This window comes from Phragmites australis, chromosome 22 (assembly GCF_958298935.1).
Source record: "Phragmites australis chromosome 22, lpPhrAust1.1, whole genome shotgun sequence".
Lineage (NCBI taxonomy): Eukaryota > Viridiplantae > Streptophyta > Magnoliopsida > Poales > Poaceae > Phragmites > Phragmites australis.
The window spans coordinates 5,011,929-5,034,621 of NC_084942.1; the positions used below are offsets into that span (position 1 = coordinate 5,011,929).

Here is a 22,693-nt window from a genome sequence, read left to right on the forward strand (position 1 = left end):
AGAGTCCTAATCCATCTCCCGTTTGAGAGCTCCATATGTACACAGTTGTTATGTCATATGACAAGGCCAAACAGCAGGGGGCAACGGTTTTCAGAGTCGTTCTGTTGAGCCATCTGTCATGCTAAAACTAGGCCTAGTTGTTGACCCCAATGGAGATGATGGTGGGGGCCTTGAAGAGGCTACAATATGTTGTGTCACAAGGCAATTTAGTCCTGACACAAGGTTTAAAGGTGCAAATCTAGTCATACCAAAGCCAACGAAGTCTAAGGGTGCGGTTGAACTTCTCTAAGTCTAGAATTCCAAGGCTGCCAAGCTTTCGAGGATGAGAGACCCTTTTCCAATTTATCAAGCAGTGAGCCCATTAGCATTTTCTGTGCCCTTCCAGAGGAATGATCTTTTCAACTTATCCATCTTTTAAGAGCCCATTTAACGTGAGGTGATATATTGTGATAAAGGAGAGCACTGAATTTATAAGTGTTAAGCGCCCCACCTTCAGCAATAGTTGTATTTGCCAACCTTGGAGCCAAGTTCCCTACTTGTCAATGAGGGGGTACATGTGTGCTTTGAAAAGCCTACATGTGTGTAATTGGAGACCAAGATAGCGGCACGAAAAGTGTGTGACCATTCCCAGGAAGAGTTGGAATGCTTGGTTAAGGTATTACTCTGTACATATGATTGGAAGGATTAGCTCTTGTTGAGGTTTGTCATCAAACTAGTTGCTTGGCCAAAGGTGTGTAGAATCAGACGAATAGCCTGAAGTTCGCTCAAGACCAGGTTGATGAAGATGGCCATGTCATCGGCGTGCAAGGACAAGCGAAGATTTACTATGCTGGCACTAATAGAGGCATGAATCTTCTGTTGTGTGGCCAACTCGATGATTCATTGCAGCAGGTCGATGGCTAGGATGGATAACAGGGGAGAGAGAGGGTTGCCTTGGCGAACTCATTGTCCATGATGGAACTGGTCGCCTAGGATGCTATTAAGCCCAACCTTTGTAGCAGTTCCAAAAGGTAGCCCCAGTTGACAGAATCAAAGGCCTTCGCTATGTCTAGCTTGAGGAAGAGAGCCAGAGTTCTGACTTATGTAGCTGGTTCACCATATTTTGTACGTATAGAAAATTGTCCAGAATGCATCTTTTTTTAATGAAGGCACTTTGGCACTTAGAGACAATCTTGTTGATGTGTGGGGCTAATCTATTTGCCAGAAGCTTGGAGAAGATTTTCAATGTTGTGGATAAGGCTTATTGGTTAGTAATCGCCTACCCGAAGTGTGTTTGCCTTCTTTGGCACGAGGACAATATGGGCGGAGTTCAGGCACTTGAAACTGCCTTGGCATCAGTGAGGAGTTAGTGGTAGTGTGTTTCGATTCCAAGGGTTCACTGGTTTCTAGGCTTAGAGGGATGTTCGGGGCAAGAGAAAATTAGTGGTGGTGGATGTAGGGGCAGGGCAGTGGGGACACTACCACTATTGGGAGGTGAAGGACCGCCGTTTGGGAAGGGCCAGGGTGGGAGCAAGTAGAGATGGCCTGGTTAGCATTGCAGCAGCACATATTCAGATGCGGGGAGGCCTTCAGAGATAAGAGGAGGAGTGCAGGGTGGAGATGAACACAAGAGTGAGGTAATGCACGGGAGATAAGTGGGGCCTTCGACCGTTTTCCGATAATAGAGGATGGTCAACAGTAAAAACAGTAAAATTCAGTCAGTTGTCATATAGAATTTTCCTGTACTATACTACATATACATCTTTGAATTATACATGATGTATACCAGCAGCCTTTTGATTCCTTTTCCCTTCTAAGACACTATCAGGTGCGAGGGTACTTAAATAATTTACATTCGTGGTGACGTGGTGATGAGTGAAGCCATACGTGCCAATCGTACAAGCTAGTGACGAAACGACTTTGCCTATCACCGGCCAAGTCAACAAGGAGCCAATGAGGATGCTGTATAGTAGTTGGGTAATTTGACTGGTGAGGCCAGGAAAGTTGGTGCATGCACGCCCACATCCACATGCACGCGAAAATAAGAAGGAAAACGGAACGTACTACACACACTCGAGTGTCGCACGGTCTGGGGTCGAGATTGGTCCAATTCCCGTTTGGCTATCAGTTCACCAACTGGAAAAACAACTCCGTACTAGATATGGACATACCGATTATTTAACTTGTTTATTTTTTATTTGATAACCATCTATTTGTTAATTATTTAATTTATTTTATAATTTTTTATTTACCATTTTAACACGAAACTCGACGAAAATACACATTCTTATTTCCCATACGTCCGCAAGGTGGAATTTTCCGAACCCTTGACGAACCCGAACAGCACGGCCGGCTGAAAATCGATCAGCTCCTCCGTCCACGCAGTCAGTGCAAGCGCGATGAAAATCGGCCATTCCTCTTTGCCCGGTTGACACTTTGACGAATCTGTTGTGCAATCCTCTCCGGTTCTATCGACATCCCTGCTTGTTCTCAAGTGGTGGTCGATACCAGCCAGCTGCCTTGTATGAATTTCTCTCTCCCCGGACCCCCGGACCTTCCACGATGATGGCATCTCACCAAATATTTCCGCGAAAGCAACCACTCCAGCACGCCATGGCGCACACATAATTTCGTACATAGTATTTAGTTCGTGAAACGAGATGAGATAGAGCGGATCTATCTTATTTTTAAGTTGTTTGATAGAGAGTAGTTGAATATAATGGTTCAAAATCATATAATATTCTTCAAAGATTCGAGACAGAATCATTAAAAAAATAATAAAACGTAGCACACTTTAAACATAATACTAACTATGAGTTCAAGTTACTACAATAGACTCGTTCTATCTCACGTATCAAACAAACATAAATATATAAATAAAATTATTATATTGTACTTGCTCTCTAACCAAACGCTACTTAATTTCGTAGCTCCCACCGGCCCTTCACGTACAAATAAATACACGCGCGCGCAAACGCCATCGGCACATCGCACCAACAAGAAGCGTGAAAGCGCCCAGCTGCCTGCCCGCCATGGCCGCTGCCGTGCTCCTCCTCCTCCCGCTCCTCCTGTCCGCCGCCGCAGCGCCGGCCACCGCGGCAGGCGGCGAGAAGCAGACGCACATCAAGCTGTACTGGCACGACGTGGTGAGCGGCCCGAACCCCACGGCGGTGCAGGTGGCGCGCGCCGCCGTCACCAACACCTCCAAGACGGCCTTCGGCGTCGTGGTGGTCATCGACGACCCGCTCACCGAGGGGCCCGACCTCAAGTCCTCGAAGCCCGTGGGCCGCGCGCAGGGGACCTACATCGGCGCCGGCAAGGACACGGTGGCGCTGCTGATGAACATGAACTTCGTGTTCCAGGGCGGCAAGTACAACGGCAGCACCGTCGCCATCATGGGCCGCAACGAGGTGTTCAGCGCCGTCCGGGAGATGGCCATCGTGGGCGGCACCGGCGTCTTCAGGTGGGCGCGCGGGTATGCGCAGGCCAGGACGCACACCTTGGACCTCAAGACCGGCGACGCCACCGTCGAGTACAACCTCTTCATCAAGCACTGACCACCAGATCAGAATTCATGGACAAGAATCATACTCGAAGCTTGTGTTTAATTATGGTCTTGGTTTTGATTTTTTTTTTTAAAAAAATAACAAGAGGAAGAGGCGAGAGGAGATTGATCGAGTTGTTTTGGCTGCAGCTGACACTTTGATTATATTGTTGTGACGTTTGATTAGAACTGGAATAATAAAATAAAAATAAACTGGAATGATGGTCTCATCTGATGTTTTGGGTAGTTGCCTTGTTAGCAAGCGTCTGTCGATCTGCAGTTCTCGTGTCTTGTGTTGCGAGAGCATGCACTCGTGCTACTACAGTAGTGTCGTCCAATCCAGCCATCCAACCAACAAAGCAACGCTTTCGAGATGACAATTGCGCTAACGGTGTGATTGGACCTTTTGTTGTCGGTAAAATTAATCGTTGATAACAACCTGTCCTCAAGATCGGAATTAGAGTTAATTTTTTCGCTGTCACTGAAATTGGTAACTGGTACAAGGTAATAATATGATTTCCAGACAACAAGCTGGTCGAAATTGAAGTCCAGTGTTGGTTTCATTTCAAGAATAAAGAGGTTGATTCCAGATCATAAAGGAAAACAAAACAACAAACAGAGGATCCAATTCCCAAATCCCACTCCACTTACTTTTCGAGGAAGAAAGGAAGAAAAGAAGAAAAGATATCCCATTATTGCTTCAATTGCAGGGTAAGTTGGTCCGCCACCATTTGCCCCATCCCCACGCATTGCAGGGATATTTGGATCCCTTGCTGGCCGTTTGGTTTGTTTGTTGGCTGCCTCAGTGCTTGCACTTTCCAGTTCTTTCTTTGGTAGCCTGAGTAAGTCAAATTGGCTCTCAGTCACTGGCAAGACGAGCCGAGCAAGGAGAGCAAACAAATCAGACGCGCCCTGCATGTTATGTCAGCTTAGCTTCGGTAGGGTCTCAAAGGCTTGTGATAAGTTCATCGACAACTTGATGGACAGCAAAACGGACGCTTGTACTTCATGATACGTCAGCACGTCTTCCAAACTAAACCTTCTAATCAGCAGCTAATAACCTGTCTTTTCGACAACCACCGTGACTCACAGGAGTTTAGCTTAGGGTCATGAACCACTGAAAGTAAGGAACAACATGATGAAAGATGAATCGAATATTGACAAGGTCAAGGTTGCTGACGAAAAGAATCCGGATGCGACTCGATCAGCAACTGTACTAAACGTGTCCGGTAAGTAAGGAACAACCACTGAAAGTAAGGAACGACATGATGATAGCAGTAGTTTCAGGCTTTCAAACTTGCAGGAACATGGTTTTTATTTTGTAAATTTAACCTTGCTAAACGTGTCCTGTATCAATATATTTCGCTTTCCTACAGTTCCACCTGTTGCGGAAAACGCAGCAGATATTTGCACACAAACAATTCAGATTCCACATTCCAATTGTCATGGAAGTACATCTAAGGGGCTTCCTTTGCCGGATGGCACCAAAATTGGAGTAAACAAGGAAGACTTGGACAAAATATCTGCCGGTCAGTTCTTAAGTTGTTAAGAGCTTGTTAGGTAGAGCTTTAGAGTAGCTTTCTGAGTGGAATCATGAGGAAATCTGCCAAACAATAATTTTTAATTTTTAGCTCACCGAGTGGAATCTATAGAAGTGATTCTTGAAATGAACTATGCTATAAGCTAAAAAAATAGTTTTCTCTAATTCACTTTCCATATAGAATCACTTCATATCTAAAATTTATTTTAGAGAATCACTTTCAGTCACAGAATTATTTTCCACAGAAAATCACTCCCTCTAAAAAATTTAGGTCAATGGAGCTATACTAAACAGGTCCTAAGCCTACACCATATTCCAGTCAAGTCTCCGCGTGAGAAATCCAGGTACTGCACAGAGCATGCATACCTGTGACTACATCAGAAGAAAGACCTTTCAACGGACTTCTGGTGTCCCAAGTTCAGATTCCAGTCAAGTCTCCGCGTAAGATTGTCAAAATATGCAGTCTAACCAGTTTGGAGTGTAATTGTTGAGTGAAGTACACCATCTGTTCTTAAATTTGCTCAGGGTGTCTATCAGTTCCATAAGCTCTCGAACTGAAATGCAATTTTAGGCTCTCCAACATGTTAAGTGGTTCACGAGAGGTCTAAACCCCCCAGTAAGCCTCAGCCCACCTACGTGGTATGCTGATGTGGCATACTGATGTGACAGTCAAGTCTTTGCGTCTAGTCACAATGCCACATCAACAACATGAAGAGGTATAGGACGCTTTGGACCTTCGATAAACTACTAAATTTTTGCGGCCTGAAATTGCATTTTGAGAGTTCATGCAACTAAGTAATACCTACTCTTGTTCAATTCACTAGAACTCGAGGCTAGACTCTAGAGGAGCTGCTGCAACTTAGTTCAAGTCGGTAGGATCAACAATGCAGTGGGCTCATCCAACATACAAATCAGGCACACAGTTCAGGTGGAAGAATAATTCTGCAGTGTAATTACACGCACTGAGCCGCCAAAAGTTCTAATCTTCAACTCTTTTTATAAAACGAGAAGTAATAACAACAATACTTGAGATCATATCAAATTATGATATCGATGCAATCAATCCATTCGCAAGAAGCGGCGCACCCAATTAATGTGACAAGCTTCAAATAATTCAGACCAATGGAGGAATGACGCATGCAAAAATCCGACATTAGACTCATCGAGATCGAAGAATGACAAACAGATAGCACTCGGGTTCTTCCTAGAGGGAAAGAACATATATGAGATTTATCAATAAAAGCTTAACTATGCATGTATACGGCTCAAATAATATACACAGTATCTGCTTGTGCAGTAGTATTGCCATACACATCATGCAGCCTACCTCAATGGTTTGAGTTTAGAAGATATTTCAGCTCATCAGCAATTGCCCGATAGCAGAACTTGTATTGTTGCTGAAAAGTAGAAGATATGCTCATTAAAATATCTAAATAGTTTGTAGACATAAAAACACACAGCATCACTCATGCAATGAGCCTAAATATAATTAAGACTACTAATAGCATCGGATGCAATGGCCGACTGGAGCTGTGCATCGGAATTACCAAGCAAATCATATTATGCACACATGTCACATGATACATGGACGTTGCTGTTTCAGTTACCAACTATCCACCAGCATTGCATTTAACACAAGCTCAGCAAAGCACCATGTTACACTCCCGGTTATAGCAGTTGTCACATAATCAAAGGATGACATATATTTATCCAGTAATGGCTTCTCTCTAATTTCATACTGCCAATTACTTCATATCACAATCCTCTATCCCAAAAAACTCCATGTGTATGATGACGATAAATGTATATTAGAAGTTTAAAACTACACCCATGCATATTTTTACCTTCAAATTGTCGAATATCACTTGTACCGTAACAAAAAAAAGCTCTTTCTAAAATACTAGTAATTATTTTGTAATGTGAGAGTAACACTTGTTAGCAAGGCCAAGTCTGAAGCGCTCAAATTATGCTGGGCATGGGGGTATCCTTTAGCTGAAGCAAGTAAATAGGAGTTAAAAAAAAGGAAAAGTAGAGCCCACCTCAGTTTGGACCGTTCCAGTTCGTTGGGATCTAAATTTTTTATAGTTTCAACAAGATTATAAGAGCTTTTGTCGCCAAAAAGAATTCTCTGAATTGTAGTATGGATGGTGATGTAAGTACCAGTTCTTCCAATACCTGCACTGCAGAAATATATAAAAAACAATGTTAAGAGAATAAAAAGCATGCACCGGATGACATGCCATCAAGTTGAAGCAAACCTACAATGTGCAATTATAGGATGTTCTCTTGGAATGTGATGTACTCGTTTCCAGATTTGTCCTACAACATCAGTATTTGTTGGCACTCCATGATCGGGCCAATCAGGATATTCTATATGGAGTACAGAATGAACCTTGCCTGACTACATTATAAAATTTAGCGCTCAGAATAGTTTTATAGATGTACAAGGATTATAAACAATTCAGACTTTGTTAATTTGACCACTGAATAAATACAATAGATGATGACCACATTCATTTTGTCGAAGTGACATACTTGAGATCTTCATTATCACCGAAGCTTAAAAAATTAAATCCTAACTAAACAATGGAATGGGAAATTCAGAAATAACTGGGATCTTTACCAGCACCTAGGATATATTCTAAATTCTCATGATTCAGTACAACTCCGAATTCATAAATAATAAAAAATGATGCCACATATCACTTAGGAGATCCAACATAGCATAACTTAGCATGACCATAGTATGAAAAGGCACATTAAGTTTTTAAGTAAATGTTACATGTTGTTGAGAGGACTAAAAAAGACAGTGCAAACCTATATTTACAGAACTATGGAGCTGGCGTCTATGTATGCATTTTTTTAAAAAAAAAAAACCTTTGGTGAGAAAATTTTAAGAGGAACAATGAAACAATGCATACATGAATGTCTTTCAAATTTCTTTACCTCACTGCATTGCACGTCCACATCACGCAGCCATAATTCATGGTTATCTCTTCTGTTCTTACTAATCTTAACAATATATTTTCCATATGCTCCTCGCCCATTGTGCAAAGGAAGATACTCATCACACTGTCATTATTTCAAAAATAATTTGTTTAACAGGCATCTATCAGACGAAATACTTGCACTTCAAATTGTATATATACACAGAGAAAACCAATGTATCTTCATGTAGTTGGAAGTAAAACATCATTACCTATTGTTCTCCAAATACATTCACAGAGGCACGGCCAAGATGGGTGTATGACACAAGACCAACATTCAAGATAGGCAAGTTTAAAAAACCCACGTAAAAAGTACTAGAGTAGCTTAAAAAGATCCCATCCAGAATTGTTTGGTCATTTTTGCATCCTTAGAAATATCCTTAGTTAGCGGGAGTTGATTGCTTGTGTTACCCATCGACTTACAGGGTCTACTCAAAACCTACGTTGAAATGGTTTTCCCATTTCTCCTTCCAAGAACTTATGGCATATTCTTTCACACAAAAATATTAAAATTGATAAAAAGGAAGACTATGATGTGAAATTCGCAACAATCATTAAAAGGGGCATTAATTTATCATACTCTTTCACATGAAAACATTAAAATTAATAGGAGGATTATGATGTGACATTTGCAGCAAGAAATAAATTAGTATTTTCATATTGTACTGCCTCCCTGGTTCATATAAGTATGCAAAACCATACACATAAGATGCCAGCATGACAGATTTCATTTGTTCATCAGCCCAACTAAATGGAAGTTGTGTAGATCGTCTAATGTAAGCAAGCACCTTAACACAGTTGAATTGAGTGACCATGACAATCGTAGAGCACTGATTCACATAGACCATTTGCCAAAAATTCTCAAATGTATTGACTAGTGGACCTTGAGTGGAAATAAATGTTGCAACTCTGTTGACCTCGGTAGCCTGCAAGTTTCATACACAAATTTAAGCTGCTCTTAAATTATCCCAAACAGGATTCAGAAAGGCAGTACGAACAGCAACACATAAACAAACAGGATATACAATTCTCCCTTTATAAAGCTTGCATTGATTTAATCATTGTTTGAAGCCCCACGTGTTGTTGATGGTTTCAGCCGTACCCTGGTACAAAAAGGAATTAGTGCAGCATTAGAAATTATCTATACCAAATCACTTGCATACATGATATGATTAAATCCATTTGTAGTAGATGGCACAGGAGGGCGGCCCTTAAATCAAAATATGGTAATAAGTCCCAGCAATATTAACTTTTAAAATCATCAAGCTCAAACCTGATAGTTAGTAATAATCTATAGCTAACAGCCAAACATTCTCAAGTCAATATGTCCCTAGAAACCTACTCTTATTTTAAATTATTCCATGATTTAAATCTTGTACGTACTGTAATTGATTTTAGCTAAGGTATTAGACTTATTTAGTTTGAAGAAAACAAGATGGTGCATCTTTCTCTTAAACAGCGCCAGAGCGAAATTTTATTTCCTCACACTTCCCATATATCATGTCATCACATCAGATCACCAATCTTCACTCCAAAGCAACTCAATCTCTTAATTCTACAATTCCTTGGGACTGATGCCTATTTTTGTAATTTTTATTTTCGAATATAAAAATAAAAAATTTCCCGGAACCATGCTCCCAAACGGGGCGCCGGCCCAGCAATCCATTTAGCCCAGAAGGCTAAATACATCCCAAATCAACCTGCAATTTTTCCCTAAAAAAACACCTGGATTTTTTTTTGTTGCTTTGCATATTAAATATTTTTACACGTCAATACTTCTCAAGTTTTATGGGGGAATTATTTTCCCTAAAAAATTATGCCCCCTCTCTTTTTCATATTTGCTTTTCTTTTGAGTGGAAAGTAGGAGCTTTATTAATTCCAAGAGTTCATGGATACATATACATTAATGAAGGAAAGTTTTGAAAAACAAATTATTGCTTTGGGGCTTATGCTAGCTCTAGCTGGTCTGGACAAGCAGGCTAGGTTAGCACAAGTTCAAAGTGGTAACAGGTTTTTGGACGAAGGCTTTGAGTGGGCCCGGTTTGGCGTTGTTTGGGCTCAGACACGTTGGATTAGGATGCCGAATTCCTGTAGGTAGTTTCTTTTTAGCTTCTAGCCAAGTGTTTGAGATTCGTGTGAAAGAGTGGATCAATGGCTGAGATCAAGGTGGATGAAGCAAGCACACAGCATATGTGACATGTGTTGGCCTCTGATTGGCGGCGGGATGGGTGGGTGGAAAAAGAGGTTGATTTCAAACTTCAAATGTATATTTTTCTCTTAAACGGTGAGTCCGTTTCAAATCCATTTGAATCATTGTCTTTTTAAAATTAATGTAACAAAATAAGATCCGATATGAATATAGATATTTTTAAATATCAACAATTTAAATTTAATTTTTCAAATTTTCAAATATACTGTTTCGAAAATTTCACACAAATTGTAGAAGTAGGTCTTGGAAAATGTTGAATCAAATCAAGTCTTTCAAAATATTGAACTACTACATTTAAAATGTTGAACCAAAATTTTTAAAATGTTGAACTAGGTTTTGTAAAATTTGAATCAAGTTTTTTGGAATATTAAACCAAGTTTTTTAAAATATTGCATGCATATAATAAGCACAAATCGTAAATCCATAAAAACAATAAATTAGTAATAAATGAAAAAACGAAAAAACAAAAAACTTATCTTGTGGTGGGCCGCTAGGATGGACCATTAATGGGCCACATGGTCGACCTACGCCGAAGCTAACTTCAGTTGACATAGTGGGTCCCATTGGGATGGGACATTACTGGTTAAGAAAAAAGGAAAGAGGTGGTGAGATTTGAACACAAAGATGCCAAGTACAGATAAAAACAACATTAAGCATAATCCAACGGCTTATCGTTGACAAATTCCAAGTCTTCGCTTAGAATTAATATTTTTTTCGGGTAGCTGGTCAACCGTACCATAAGAAGAAAAGTAAGAATAAGTAAAATTGACTGTCAGGTACTATGCATGACGCACGGTATGGATCCCTACGCATGTGATAGTTGTAGGAGGATCATCTTACTGTAAAAAAATCATTTCGCAACAAGTTTAACCAGTCTATGACACATGCATAAAACTTTTCTTGGAGGTCAGGCATGCCAGGGACCTATGTAATGTGAACATGGAGATTCTGCGAGTAAATTTCATAGAACTACACCTAAGTAGTTTTATTTGCTATCACAAAACTACACATCTTCATAGTTTGTTATGTGCGGTAGTTCTTTGAAATTTGTATACAAAAGTGTAATTTTATGATACTAAAAATTAAACTACATATAGGGTGTAGTTTTCTTAAATGCAGTCTGAATTCTTTACAACTGAAATTTAGTTGTATAATGTTGTGACTTGTGAGAAAAAAATGTTCTCACAGTTTAGAGAGCCCCAACCACATTATTGCTATGTGTTTGTAGAAAAGAACAAGTCTTAAGCTATGTCAAATAGCCCAACCACAAATTTTGGATGATGTGGCACCACTACTACAAAACAGATGAATAGTATCGGTTTCAAAACATCATCAGTGCCGATTTTAGACCCGACACTGATTACACGGTACTGATAATCACAGATTATCAGTGCCGGGTATAGAACTGGCACTAAAAATTAGCATCAATGTCGGTTCAGGATTCCAACTAGCAGTGATGCGTATTCCAGGGCAAAAAAAAAAAGTGGTGCCCGATGCAGCGGCCTCGCCCACGATTTTACACACATCACAAACAAAATCATAAACAAGATTTTATTGCTATTCTTTCACACAATATTACAAAATCACAACACGTAATCACAAACAAGATTACACACATTGATGGTAATCACAAACAATATTTCACTGCTGTTCTTTCACACAAGATTCATTTCACTGCTATTCTATCACACAAGATTCATTTGCTCTTATCCAAATAATTGCAACAGAGAGAACAATTAGAGAGCTTTCAGAACTCGCCGTGATGTTCTAAAAGCCGTTGGTTGGGGTGGTGGGCGCGCGGGAAGGACGCCACCGGCCATCGGATCTTAAGCGGTGTTTCAGGGGGTTGGTGGAGAGGATGGTGGTGCGCTCCCTGGAGCTTGGTGGAACACGCATCCTATGGAATTCCACAAGATCAGAAGAACGGAAACAAGAACCGAAAAGAGAAACGGAGAAAAGAAGATGACGAATTTGGTGGAACACGCACCTCGTGCAAGCGGGCGACATTGGGGTGCTTGAGCAGCTTCAATGTCCCGATCTCCCTCCTAATCTGCCCATACCAATGGAATGAACTGATATTAATCCATCCATCTGGCTACGGCCAAAGGGCGGCAGGCGAAATCGTTGGTGAAACCAAAGCAACCAATCGACCAGAAATAGAGAGGAAGCATATGTATCTATCTACTTGGTCGTCGATGTGGAGGGAGAGGATATTGCTACAGTCGAGGATCTTGACAGTGAAGTGGCCGTTGGTGGCGAGGTGGTGCGCTTGCATGACCTTGCCATAGTTGCCCTCCTCGAGGGTCTGCCCGATCTCATACCTCCCCAGCAACGACGCCCATGTGCATTCCTCCTCATCCTCACTGTTCATCATTCACAAGCTCCAAGGATGGGAAGAGATAAGGTGGAGAGAGAGAGAGAGAGTGGAGTGGTAGAGCGATGACTCAGAAAATATTGCGTGCGATCGAGCCAGTGGACTCGAGTGGAGCCTAAATCAGATCGAAGTAAAATTACAGGTCCGATCGTATCACTGTCGGTTCATCCTATAACCAGCACTGATGCGTGGATATCAGTGCCGGTTTTTAGCGGCTCTAACACGATTTGGACGCGAGAGGTTAAGAACCGGTATCGATACGTTTTTACTGTCGGTTTTTATACAACCGGTAATGATGAATCGCTACTTATGGCTAGTTCTATAGTAGTACGCAAACCTAGAATCCAGCATGCGCATCTTATGTGATGGAGCTCCTTCTTTACACATAGATAAAGAATCTCATCCCATTAACATCTTATGTTTGTTTTCTCGCTTAATTTCACTGAGTAGCCATTAACCCAAACAAATGGATCAAACAGACAAAAAGGTGGCGAGCAAGGACTAAATAGTCCAAAACTCGTGCACGCAGTGCAAAACATTTTTATAGTTTACCCTGTTTTTCCATTCGTAAATGAATATTCAGGAATAGATACTCTAAAATTCAGTCAAGCAGAGAAGTTATATATAGAGAGGCCGATCGATAAAAAATAAGGCTAAAGATGTCAAAAAGGCAAAACGGTACGTAGATATGAATAGATCCTAAAGGAAAAGCGGGTCATAAATCCTACAAGGTACACATAAATATACAACATATAAAACATGTTTTGTGTCACATGCAAGTACCGAAAAATATCTCTTATATATATGCACTGTATATATAAGAATAATTAAGCTAGTGCTCAAATGGTCCTAGCTACCTCGATTTGCCAAGTATGATGGATGCTGTCCATTGGTTCCCAAAACTATGACATGCACGAGGTAGCTTGCTTGGTAGGTAAGCCTTCTAGAACACCCAGCAAATGATCAATCACAGGGCCAGAGTATGAATTAAAACAACCCTAAACAAATGCACGTGTTAGGTTTTGGTTAGCCTCCGTTAGGTGATGTATCAACGTTACCCCCCCATTCGATCGGCTTTGAATAGAAGTGAACTCATTACCTATATTATATTGTCTATTTCAGTTGGGATTGTCATAACGTCATCTACCAACTCTTTGAAGTTCGTGATTCCTATGGTCTTTTTTCCCGGGATATCAAGGTAACGAATATGCCGACACACCATTACATATACACAATACATGCTCACGTATCTATAAGTGCATCCCTATTATGTGTCTATGAAAGATTTACTAATATTGACTATGTGTAAATTGTGGGTACCTGAATATGAACCATCAAGAGGTGCTTCCGGCCTTACTTATCTTTATAGATGAAGATGAACATACACTACCATATAATGGGTATTTACAGATGTATTTTAAACTCTATCACAGACGGTTGTAGGTTCTGTCTCTGTAAAAGTGTCTATGATATCGAGCTTGTTACAGATGATTTTAACACCATCTGTAATACACTTACACACAGATAGATTATTCATATAACCATCTGTGCATAGTAAAAGTCACATATGGTATTTATTTAAACCCGTCTTTGATTACTAAGAGTCACAGACGAGATTTGTTTGCACCTGTCTGTGTCAGTTGTCACAGACAGATTTTTATAGAAACCTGTCTACGTCTCGCTTTCCCTCTATAAGAAAATTTGCTTCCTGCTTGGGATAGGGGGTCACACAGATAAACACTTTATTATTCTCAAATTAAACACAATGACAATTGTTCAGAACATCGATCACACATTGTTTAGAACACAAAACATAGACATTTACATATATATCACAAAGGTTAAGAACATCATATAAATGCAAATCACACATTATTCAGAACACGTAAACCAAGCTAGCTATACATCATTATTGGTCGATCGACGCTGTATTCCATAAGGATAAAAATATTGACATTATGGCAATGTCGTCTTATAAAAAGACGAAAAATGATCAATAAACTTTGATCGATCGACGCCGTGTTTCGAAAAGATGAGATGATAGACATCATCTTAGCCTTCTATATTTTAGCACAATATGAACCTAAGAATTATCTTAATTAGCAACTCGCAGTCATCCGGATCTTGTTGCACTTTGACGATCTCATGCATCGGCCAAAACCAGACTATGTTCTATCAAACCACTAGCCATGGTTCAACAATAAATGGTTATTTAAGCATATGATGTAGTTGACGAAAATATCTTCATTCTGATGAACAACAATGGATAAATTTCCATCTAGTAGAACCGAATAGAGAACGTAGTTGCTGGCGTACACAAGGTTGACGGAGGGGGCCTTCACAACAGCGAAGAAGATGAACTCCATCGGGCCAAAGTTAGTGCCAAGCATCCACGCCATCAAAGTCGCCAAAGGGATAAACTCATCATGCCCCCTCTTGATTGCCGTGAATTGTGCTATTGTAGATCTACAATAGAAACAAGGTTGTGCCATCAGTTGCACAAATTGAAGCAATAAAACCTCGATGCAATGAAAATAACCATATGGTACACACCTCGATGCTATGAAAGGGATTGGCCCCTGCAAGGATCTAGCTTCTCCGACGCAGATGGAGAGTTAGGACGCAGAACACTCCTCGCTTTTCAATGCAGTGGAACACCTGGATATGGCGAGTGAGGAAGAAGAACACTCCTCATCGCTTCATATTGAGGAGAGATGATGGGTTGTGTGTGTGAAGCCAAAAGAGTCTTGGGAGACGAGCAGTTTGCGTGTGTTGGAAGCCAAAAAAGCCAAGAGAGATGGGTGGTCAAATTTTCCACCTGGTTTGAGTTTCAGGGTTGGGTCAGGTTTCATGGTTCGGCTTTCGAGTTGGGTGCGTTGTTACGCTACCCATCCCTGACCCGACTCGTTGCCACACCTATTCGTTCATGCAAGCGAGATCCACGACAGCATGATGCCACACGTTGACTTTGGTGCCATGCCATGCATGCATATATATACTCAGTAGCACAAAATTATTGAAAGCAGACACTATGTCATAGATAGTTTCGTAGGATTCGTCATAGACAAAATATTCTTAGACGGTTGCTAAGATAGGCGTAACTATAACAAGACATGTGTCTAGGTGTGAATGAACTCACATATGGTTTTTATAAATCTGTCTGTTTCTATCATACAAACACAGATGACTTTTAGAAAAATTCATCTGTGATATTGTCACGGGTGGTTTCTTGTAAGATCCATCTGTGTCTATTCGGTAGACCCATATGTATTTAAAGACCCACGAATGTTTTCAAATTTTACCGCTCGTCTCCCTGGCTCTTGGCTTCTCACGCGCACAACCCATTCGTCTCCCCAGGGTCTTTTGGCTTCTCAAACATACAACCCCTCGTCTCCCCTCAATATAAAGTGACGAGGAGTGTTCTTCTTCCTCACTCGCCATATCCAAGTGTTCTATTGCACTGAGAAGTGTCCTCACTCGCTATCAGCGGTAGAGAAACGAGATCTCAGCAGAGGCTGAATCCCTTTCACTGCACTGATGTAAGTATCATATGGTTTCCTTGACACTTTTGTTAGAGGTTGTAGGTTTTCATTGCTTTGATATATGTAACTGATGGCACAATCTTGTTTTTATTGTAGATCTGCAATGGCGCAGTTCACGATAATCAGGAGGTGGCAGGATGTTGTTGTCCCTATGGCGGCTTTGATGGCGTGGATTCTTGGTGTCGACTTTGGCTAGGTAGACTTCGTCTTCTTCGTTGTTGTGCAGGTCCCCTCCATCAACACTGTGTATGTCATCAAGCGTGTTCTCTATTCTATTTTACCGGATGAGAATTTCTTCATTCTTGTTCGTCACAATGTAGGCATTTTCATCAACTGCAAGACAGACTTGAATGCCCATTTTTTACTAAACCATAGCTGATGGTTTGGCAGCAATACAGTCTGGTTCGGACTCATGCGTGATATACTCAAGGTGCCGGTAGATCCGGATGATTGTAAGCTGCTCATGGAAGATGATGCTTGGGTTGACGTTGTGCTGAAACGCAAAAGGCTGAGATGATATCTATCATTTCACCCTTTTCAAATATTGAATTATCAACCTAAGTTTGTCGATCACTTTTCTGCTTCTTTTGGAAGATAGCGTCGTCATGATATCAATCATTTCATCCTTTTGGAATACAGTGTCGATCGACCAATGATGTATAGCTAGGGATTGTGTTTAGCTAGGTAGGTTTATGTGTTTTGCACAATGTGTGACGTGTATCTATATGATGTTCTTAATCTTTGTGAGATGTAAATATTTGTGTTTTGTGTTATGAACAATGTGTAATTAATGTTATAAACAATATGTGATAGATGTTTTGAACAATATATCAATGTGTTTAATTTGTGAATCATAAAGTGTTCCTGCATCTCCTTTTCCATAAGCAAATTTGATTCTTGGCTGACAGTTTTTTAAAAAACTCCATCTGTGACACTTTTTGGCATCTCCTAGCTAGCTACACCACTCTTTGGCATAGACGGCAACCTCCATTATGCATTGGCCTGGTCAACGGCAACAGATCATCAGACCGAGAAGGATGAAGAGACTCTCATCATAATCTCTCCAGACAGCTCCGTTCTTGATCAATTCTTTTGTATCTATCAAGGATAGAGAGATTGCATGATCGTACAGTGGAGATGGTAGATAGTTGGCCGAATTTGCAGTCCCCTGGTTATTTTGAAACCTACTTGAACTTCAAACCTTCTATTAATTGGAAACCTTGAAGTGTACATGTATCAACTTCAATTTTGTTGTTTTAGCAAATCATGGCATAGCAAGTAATTACAATTTTTTAACATGAAAAAGGAAGAGAAACAGATTAAGAAAAGAAAAAGAAAAGGGTATGTGTTGAAAAGGAAAGAGACAAGCGTATGTGAATGTAACGTTATTGTCAAGATATTTGTATATCCCAGGATCTTGTATATTATTAGGAAATACTTGGTCCGGTGTAGCCCATGATTGTAGGGATTGTTTTCATGACTTCCAATTGTACCGGTTGTTGTGTATAAAGAGAGAGATTGGACTTAGTTTGAGGTCAAGGCAAATCAATCTATCTTTAGTCACTTTATCATGGCATCAGAGCCTGTTAATGCGATTCAAGGTGTGGATACTCTTCCGACGGGAACATCGCAGTCCCTCGGCACCCTGATGGCAAGATGGTGTCGTCCAGCTTCACTCTTGCCAACATGCCAAACCTAGCACAATTTGTCCGCATAAGCTATCCCAGGATAATTACATCCTGTGGAAAACCCAGGTCATTCCAATTCTTCGTGCACCTAATATGATGAGGTACCTTGATAGCACCACCGTCTGCCCGGGGAAGCTCATCGTCGTCACCATCAATGAAATTGCAGTGCAAGTGTCCAATCCAGAGTACATCAAGTGGGTGCAGCAAGATCAAGCATTGACGGCTGGCATTCTATCGACCCTCTCCATGGATATGCTCAGTCATGTGACCTTGCTTTTGACGGCGTGCGATGTGTGGATCAACTTGGAGCGGCTCTTCTCGTCAACAATGACATCCAAGGTGATGCAGCTCCGCATGCATTTGATGCATCTGCAGAAAGGAGAACTCTTGACTATGGCTTACTTCCAGAAGGTGAAGGCCCTCACCGATGCCATGTCGGCAATTGGGAGGCCACTTGGAGATGAAGAGGTGATTGCATATATTTTGTCTGCTCCTGATGAATCCTATGATTCTCTTGTTAACTCCATCACCGCTCGATCTGAGCCACCGACGCTTAGAGATGTCTATGCACTCTTCATTAGTCATAAGACGCGGGCTGAGATGCGTAATAGTGTAGTGCAACTCAATGTTGGAGCCCTCGCCAACTATTCTTCACGTGGTGGTCGCGACGGGTGTGGTGGCAGTAACCATGGTGGACGAGGCAGCGGCCGGGGTGGTGGTCGCAGTGGTCATCGAGAGGTCCACCTTCATTTGCACTTGCTCCAGATGAGATGCTTGCTCATCCACTTTCTTATTAATAGATTGAAATTGCAACTTCAACTGATCCGCTGCCTTCGATTTGGCAAGCAGCAACTTGATATTCTCCAATAATGTCTTCTAATGTTGTCCATGGCGGACAACAAAAACCGGGTCTGCGCGCTGATCTTTGATGGAGCAGTGGTGATCTCCACTCCAAATCAATTGAACACCATGTAACAGATGTTACGACCGCCACTATGAAGCAACCGCCAACCTTCCCCACGGGATGTTAACGATCGATCGAGAGAATCCAAAGAATCCACCGACCTGTCTTTGATACCAGTGTTGTATCCCGATAACGAATGAAAGGATAAACTCATGAACACCAGGAATTAGGCACCTCTACACTCTATATATCATTATCATAACAATTCAGTAGCAATGTTAGAATGGGAGGAGAAGAGCAGAGAGGAGTAGTGACGAGGAAGACAACAAAGGTTCAACATGAAGAGGAAGAAAGAAACCTAGTTCATGTTTGCTACTGTGTCTGCTGCCACCATCTCCTTTATACTCTCATGGATGCGCAAGCCCAGACACGTACACACAACAACCCATGCCCAAATACATAGCCTGAATTGACCCATTCTTCCTTTTCTCCCACTTCTACTTCTTCTATCAGTGTCGTCTTATTGTTGTTGTCATCTATTTGTTAACAGCCATGACAAACAAATCCAAAATGTAACACTACTACACAACAACACATCACTGTTGGCTCCAAAACCCCCTTCACTGCCGTTTTTGGAGCCGGCAGTGGGTAACATGCAGTGATAGTTTGGGACTATTACTGCTGGCTCAGGGGACCGGTAGTGAAGCAGTTGTCACTACCAGTTGAAAGCTTCAGCTGACAGTGATGATGGAGGAATCACTGCCAGCTGGTGATTTCAGCCGGTAGTGATGCCCTTGGAATCACTATCGGCTAGTGGTTTTAGCTGGTAGTGATTCCCAAGACATCACTACTGACTGAATGCTTTAGCCGGTAGTGTTTTGACTCTCGTCCCTCCCTGTGCTCCCTCTCTTTGTCCTCTCTCTATCTCTTCAATCTCTTCGTCTCTCTCCCTCTCAATACATGCATACAATGAGATATATATTTAATGTAAATCAATAATAAAGGCACCTTCATTAATACATAGTAATTCATGCCATATGAACACATATTACAAGTCATTGGCATTGACAAACATACATATATACATAATGTTCTCACAGGTCACCCCCCGAGTTGATTGAGTTGAGCCAGTCCAGTATTCCTCTACCTGTCCCGTGATGAGGACCGTGTCTTCACACGGGCGACTGATGGTGTGTGTGTCCGAGGACACTAGGGGACCGATGGTGGTGGAGCGGAGGACCTGGGCATGCCTGATCGACTGCAGCGAGCCTATGCTCTAGGCTCACCGGCGTGTCAAAGACATCGAAGTCCGACGCTTGAACACCAGTACAGTTTGAGCCTTCGGTCTCCTCTGTAGCACACTGACAGGCCACCCCCTTGTGCTCATCCACAACGCACTGATGGGCCACCCTCTCATCCTCCTTCAGGGCACATTTACGGGACGCTGCTTCTTGCTTCTCCGTAGTTCATAGCTGATGGGCCAGCCCCTCATCCTCCTCCTGGGCACGCTTATGGGCCGCTTCTTCTGGCTCCTTCTTTGCATCATCATTGGAAGGCCATTCTGTCAAAGAGTCGTCCAACGGTACCAACACCGAAAGCAGGTCGAAGGCCACAGCAGGATCCTTCGGACCAAGTACACTGACATGCATACAATGAGACGCATATTTAATGTAAATCAATAATAAATACACCTTCATTAATACATAGTAATTTATATCCTTTATTAATAAATAGTAATTAATATCCTTCATTAAAATGGTGTCATTTGGCAATATATAAGTCGTATAACCCTTGATAGCCTTCCTCCTTGTTGTATACTCTCTACTAGAAGGTATGGAATCATTTGATGATCTCTCATGCATCGATGGCATGATCGGTTCATAAAACTCACCGGCTGGGTTGATAACATGTTCCATGAAGAACCCGGTGACCTGTTCTTGAATGGCATATATTTCTGTAGGTTGTAACGCACATGTGCATTGTTTGGAGTGCTGCATTTGAAGAATCAAAAGAATTAGTCCTTGAACATGTATATAGATTGAAAATAAGGTATTGATATATAATTTTATACCTCAAGATCATTGAACATGACAGCGTCTCCGTCAGAGCTGAATTTGTGAATGAAAGTAAGAATATAGAACCCACAGAGATTGTTGCCGGGTGGCTTCATCATACACTTCATGAGGAAAGGATTCCTCAGTGGAATGAATTGAACCTTTTTATTTAGTAGGAAATGCAAGTCATGAATATTCCTTGCGTACTGGAAAGTCAGTTTTTACATCATACTGCTTCCTGTATGGACGGTACATAACACTCTTTTTGCAGTATCTTGTGTACGCCCTGTACATGAATACCAATACCAATTAAACTTAGATGCAATCGACGTGAAGATTAAATGATCAAGTTTACCTGCTTAGCATGTCAATGAGGTCTTGGTAAGTTGTCTTATCTTTCTTTTATGGGTACAAGACAATAATCTTGCTCAAACTTGGGTGGATGACAAGGAGTATCCATTGAAAACTACATGAATATGTCACCATAGCAAATTAGTACTAGAATAAAGTTACCCATAAAAGGAAAACACCCTAGCACGCAAACACATACTCAAAGCTATAGGGTAAGAATATGAAGGTCTTGTGTTGGTGGTGAAGAAGACACTTCAATAAGTAGTCATCGGTAAAATCTGAATTCGACCGTATAATTTTCTGGTTGACAAGCCCAAGATCGATGAATCCTACTTTATTATCTAATTCTTGTCTGGTCACTTGAATCTTCATTCTACGAAAGAGAGAAGTTAGCCATGTGATTTCAATGTACAAGATCATATAACATGAATTATATGATTAAGTCACTTACAGAGTCCACGCTCTAATTATGGCCATGTTGAGAGCATCTTCCTTGTACATTTTATACAAGCACTTGAACTTCACCCATAAGTAGTCATCACTGTTGAGGAAATATTCATCTCTGTAACTTACAGGGAACACTTGTATACCCTGCCTGGACTGCACCAAGTGCCAATGAGGTAATCAACGCATTTGAGTTGTGTGGTTTCTTTCTATATCTGGTTTGACCAAAGGTTTGCCCAACTCAAATGGTCATATAACATCCGACTTTGACATATCTTCTCCCACAGTAAGCCATGCTAGTTCTTCTACTATTAATCTAGAAGAAGTCAGAAAGTTTCCAATGCTTTGAGCATCCTGAACGATTGGACCTGATTTGCCCCTGGCCTGCTTCTTACTGATATGTTCATAGTCAGTCAGTGATTTACTTGAAGCTGCCCCCGTCTGTTTATCTTTGGCTATATTCATGAAAATTTTCATGATATCTTCAGGCACAACAGGCTTAGGTGGAGGATGGAAATGTGCAGTGAGTGAATAGACATCCTTGGGTTCTGCCACCTTTGATATCACCAACTTCTTAGATGATGTCATCTGCTTGGATGCTACGGAACCTGATCGTGTCTTCCGAGTTGATGGCTGGCATCTTGATGGTGTTGGCTTCTTGAGCGGTGGACTTCTTCGAGGCGATGGTTGAGGAGGTGAACTTCTTCTAGGAGATGGCTGGTGAGAGGGATATCTACGAGGCGATGGTTGAGGAGGTGAACTTCTTCTAGGAGATGGCTGGTGAGAGGGATATCTACGAGGCGATGGCGACACGGGATGTCGTGGAGAGTATAGGTTCTCGGGAGCTGTCCCTGGTGAAAACACTATGTTGGCCTTCTCCCACGTGATGAATGTATGCTTGTTCTCTCATATAGTGTTCGCCCCCTCCTCTGCAGGGTAATCCACCTCAACATGACGATACTAGTCAACTGTCTCATCTACTTTGACCACAGTGTAGGAGGGAAATAAAATTTGAATCGGGTAATTTAGTTTCGTTGCATTTGAGGAAGGATAGGTTTTCAGAACTAAGAAAGTCAA

General features: G+C 41.4%; 1 protein-coding gene, 1 non-coding gene and 1 pseudogene across 2 annotated transcripts; 2 read left to right on the forward strand and 1 right to left on the reverse strand.

Moving 5' to 3' along the window:
• Positions 1-2,937: 2,937 nt before the first annotated feature.
• On the forward strand, positions 2,938-3,607 carry LOC133904291 (dirigent protein 22-like). Its single transcript, XM_062345755.1, has one exon. The coding sequence runs from the start codon at positions 3,012-3,014 to the stop codon at positions 3,534-3,536; it is 525 nt and encodes a 174-aa protein (XP_062201739.1). The 5' UTR covers positions 2,938-3,011; the 3' UTR covers positions 3,537-3,607.
• Positions 3,608-6,391: 2,784 nt separating this feature from the next.
• LOC133904473 (protein-tyrosine-phosphatase PTP1-like) lies at positions 6,392-12,630 on the reverse strand (annotated as a pseudogene).
• Positions 12,631-18,313: 5,683 nt separating this feature from the next.
• LOC133905606 (small nucleolar RNA Z247) lies at positions 18,314-18,452 on the forward strand. Its single transcript, XR_009907658.1, has one exon. It is a non-coding gene; the product is annotated as a small nucleolar RNA Z247 (small nucleolar RNA).
• Positions 18,453-22,693: the final 4,241 nt, after the last annotated feature.

Coding starts and splice junctions, on each gene's coding strand:
- LOC133904291 (XM_062345755.1), top strand. CDS start 3,012: ATGGCCGCTGCCGTGCTCCTCCTCCTCCCGCTCCTCCTGTCCGCCGCC.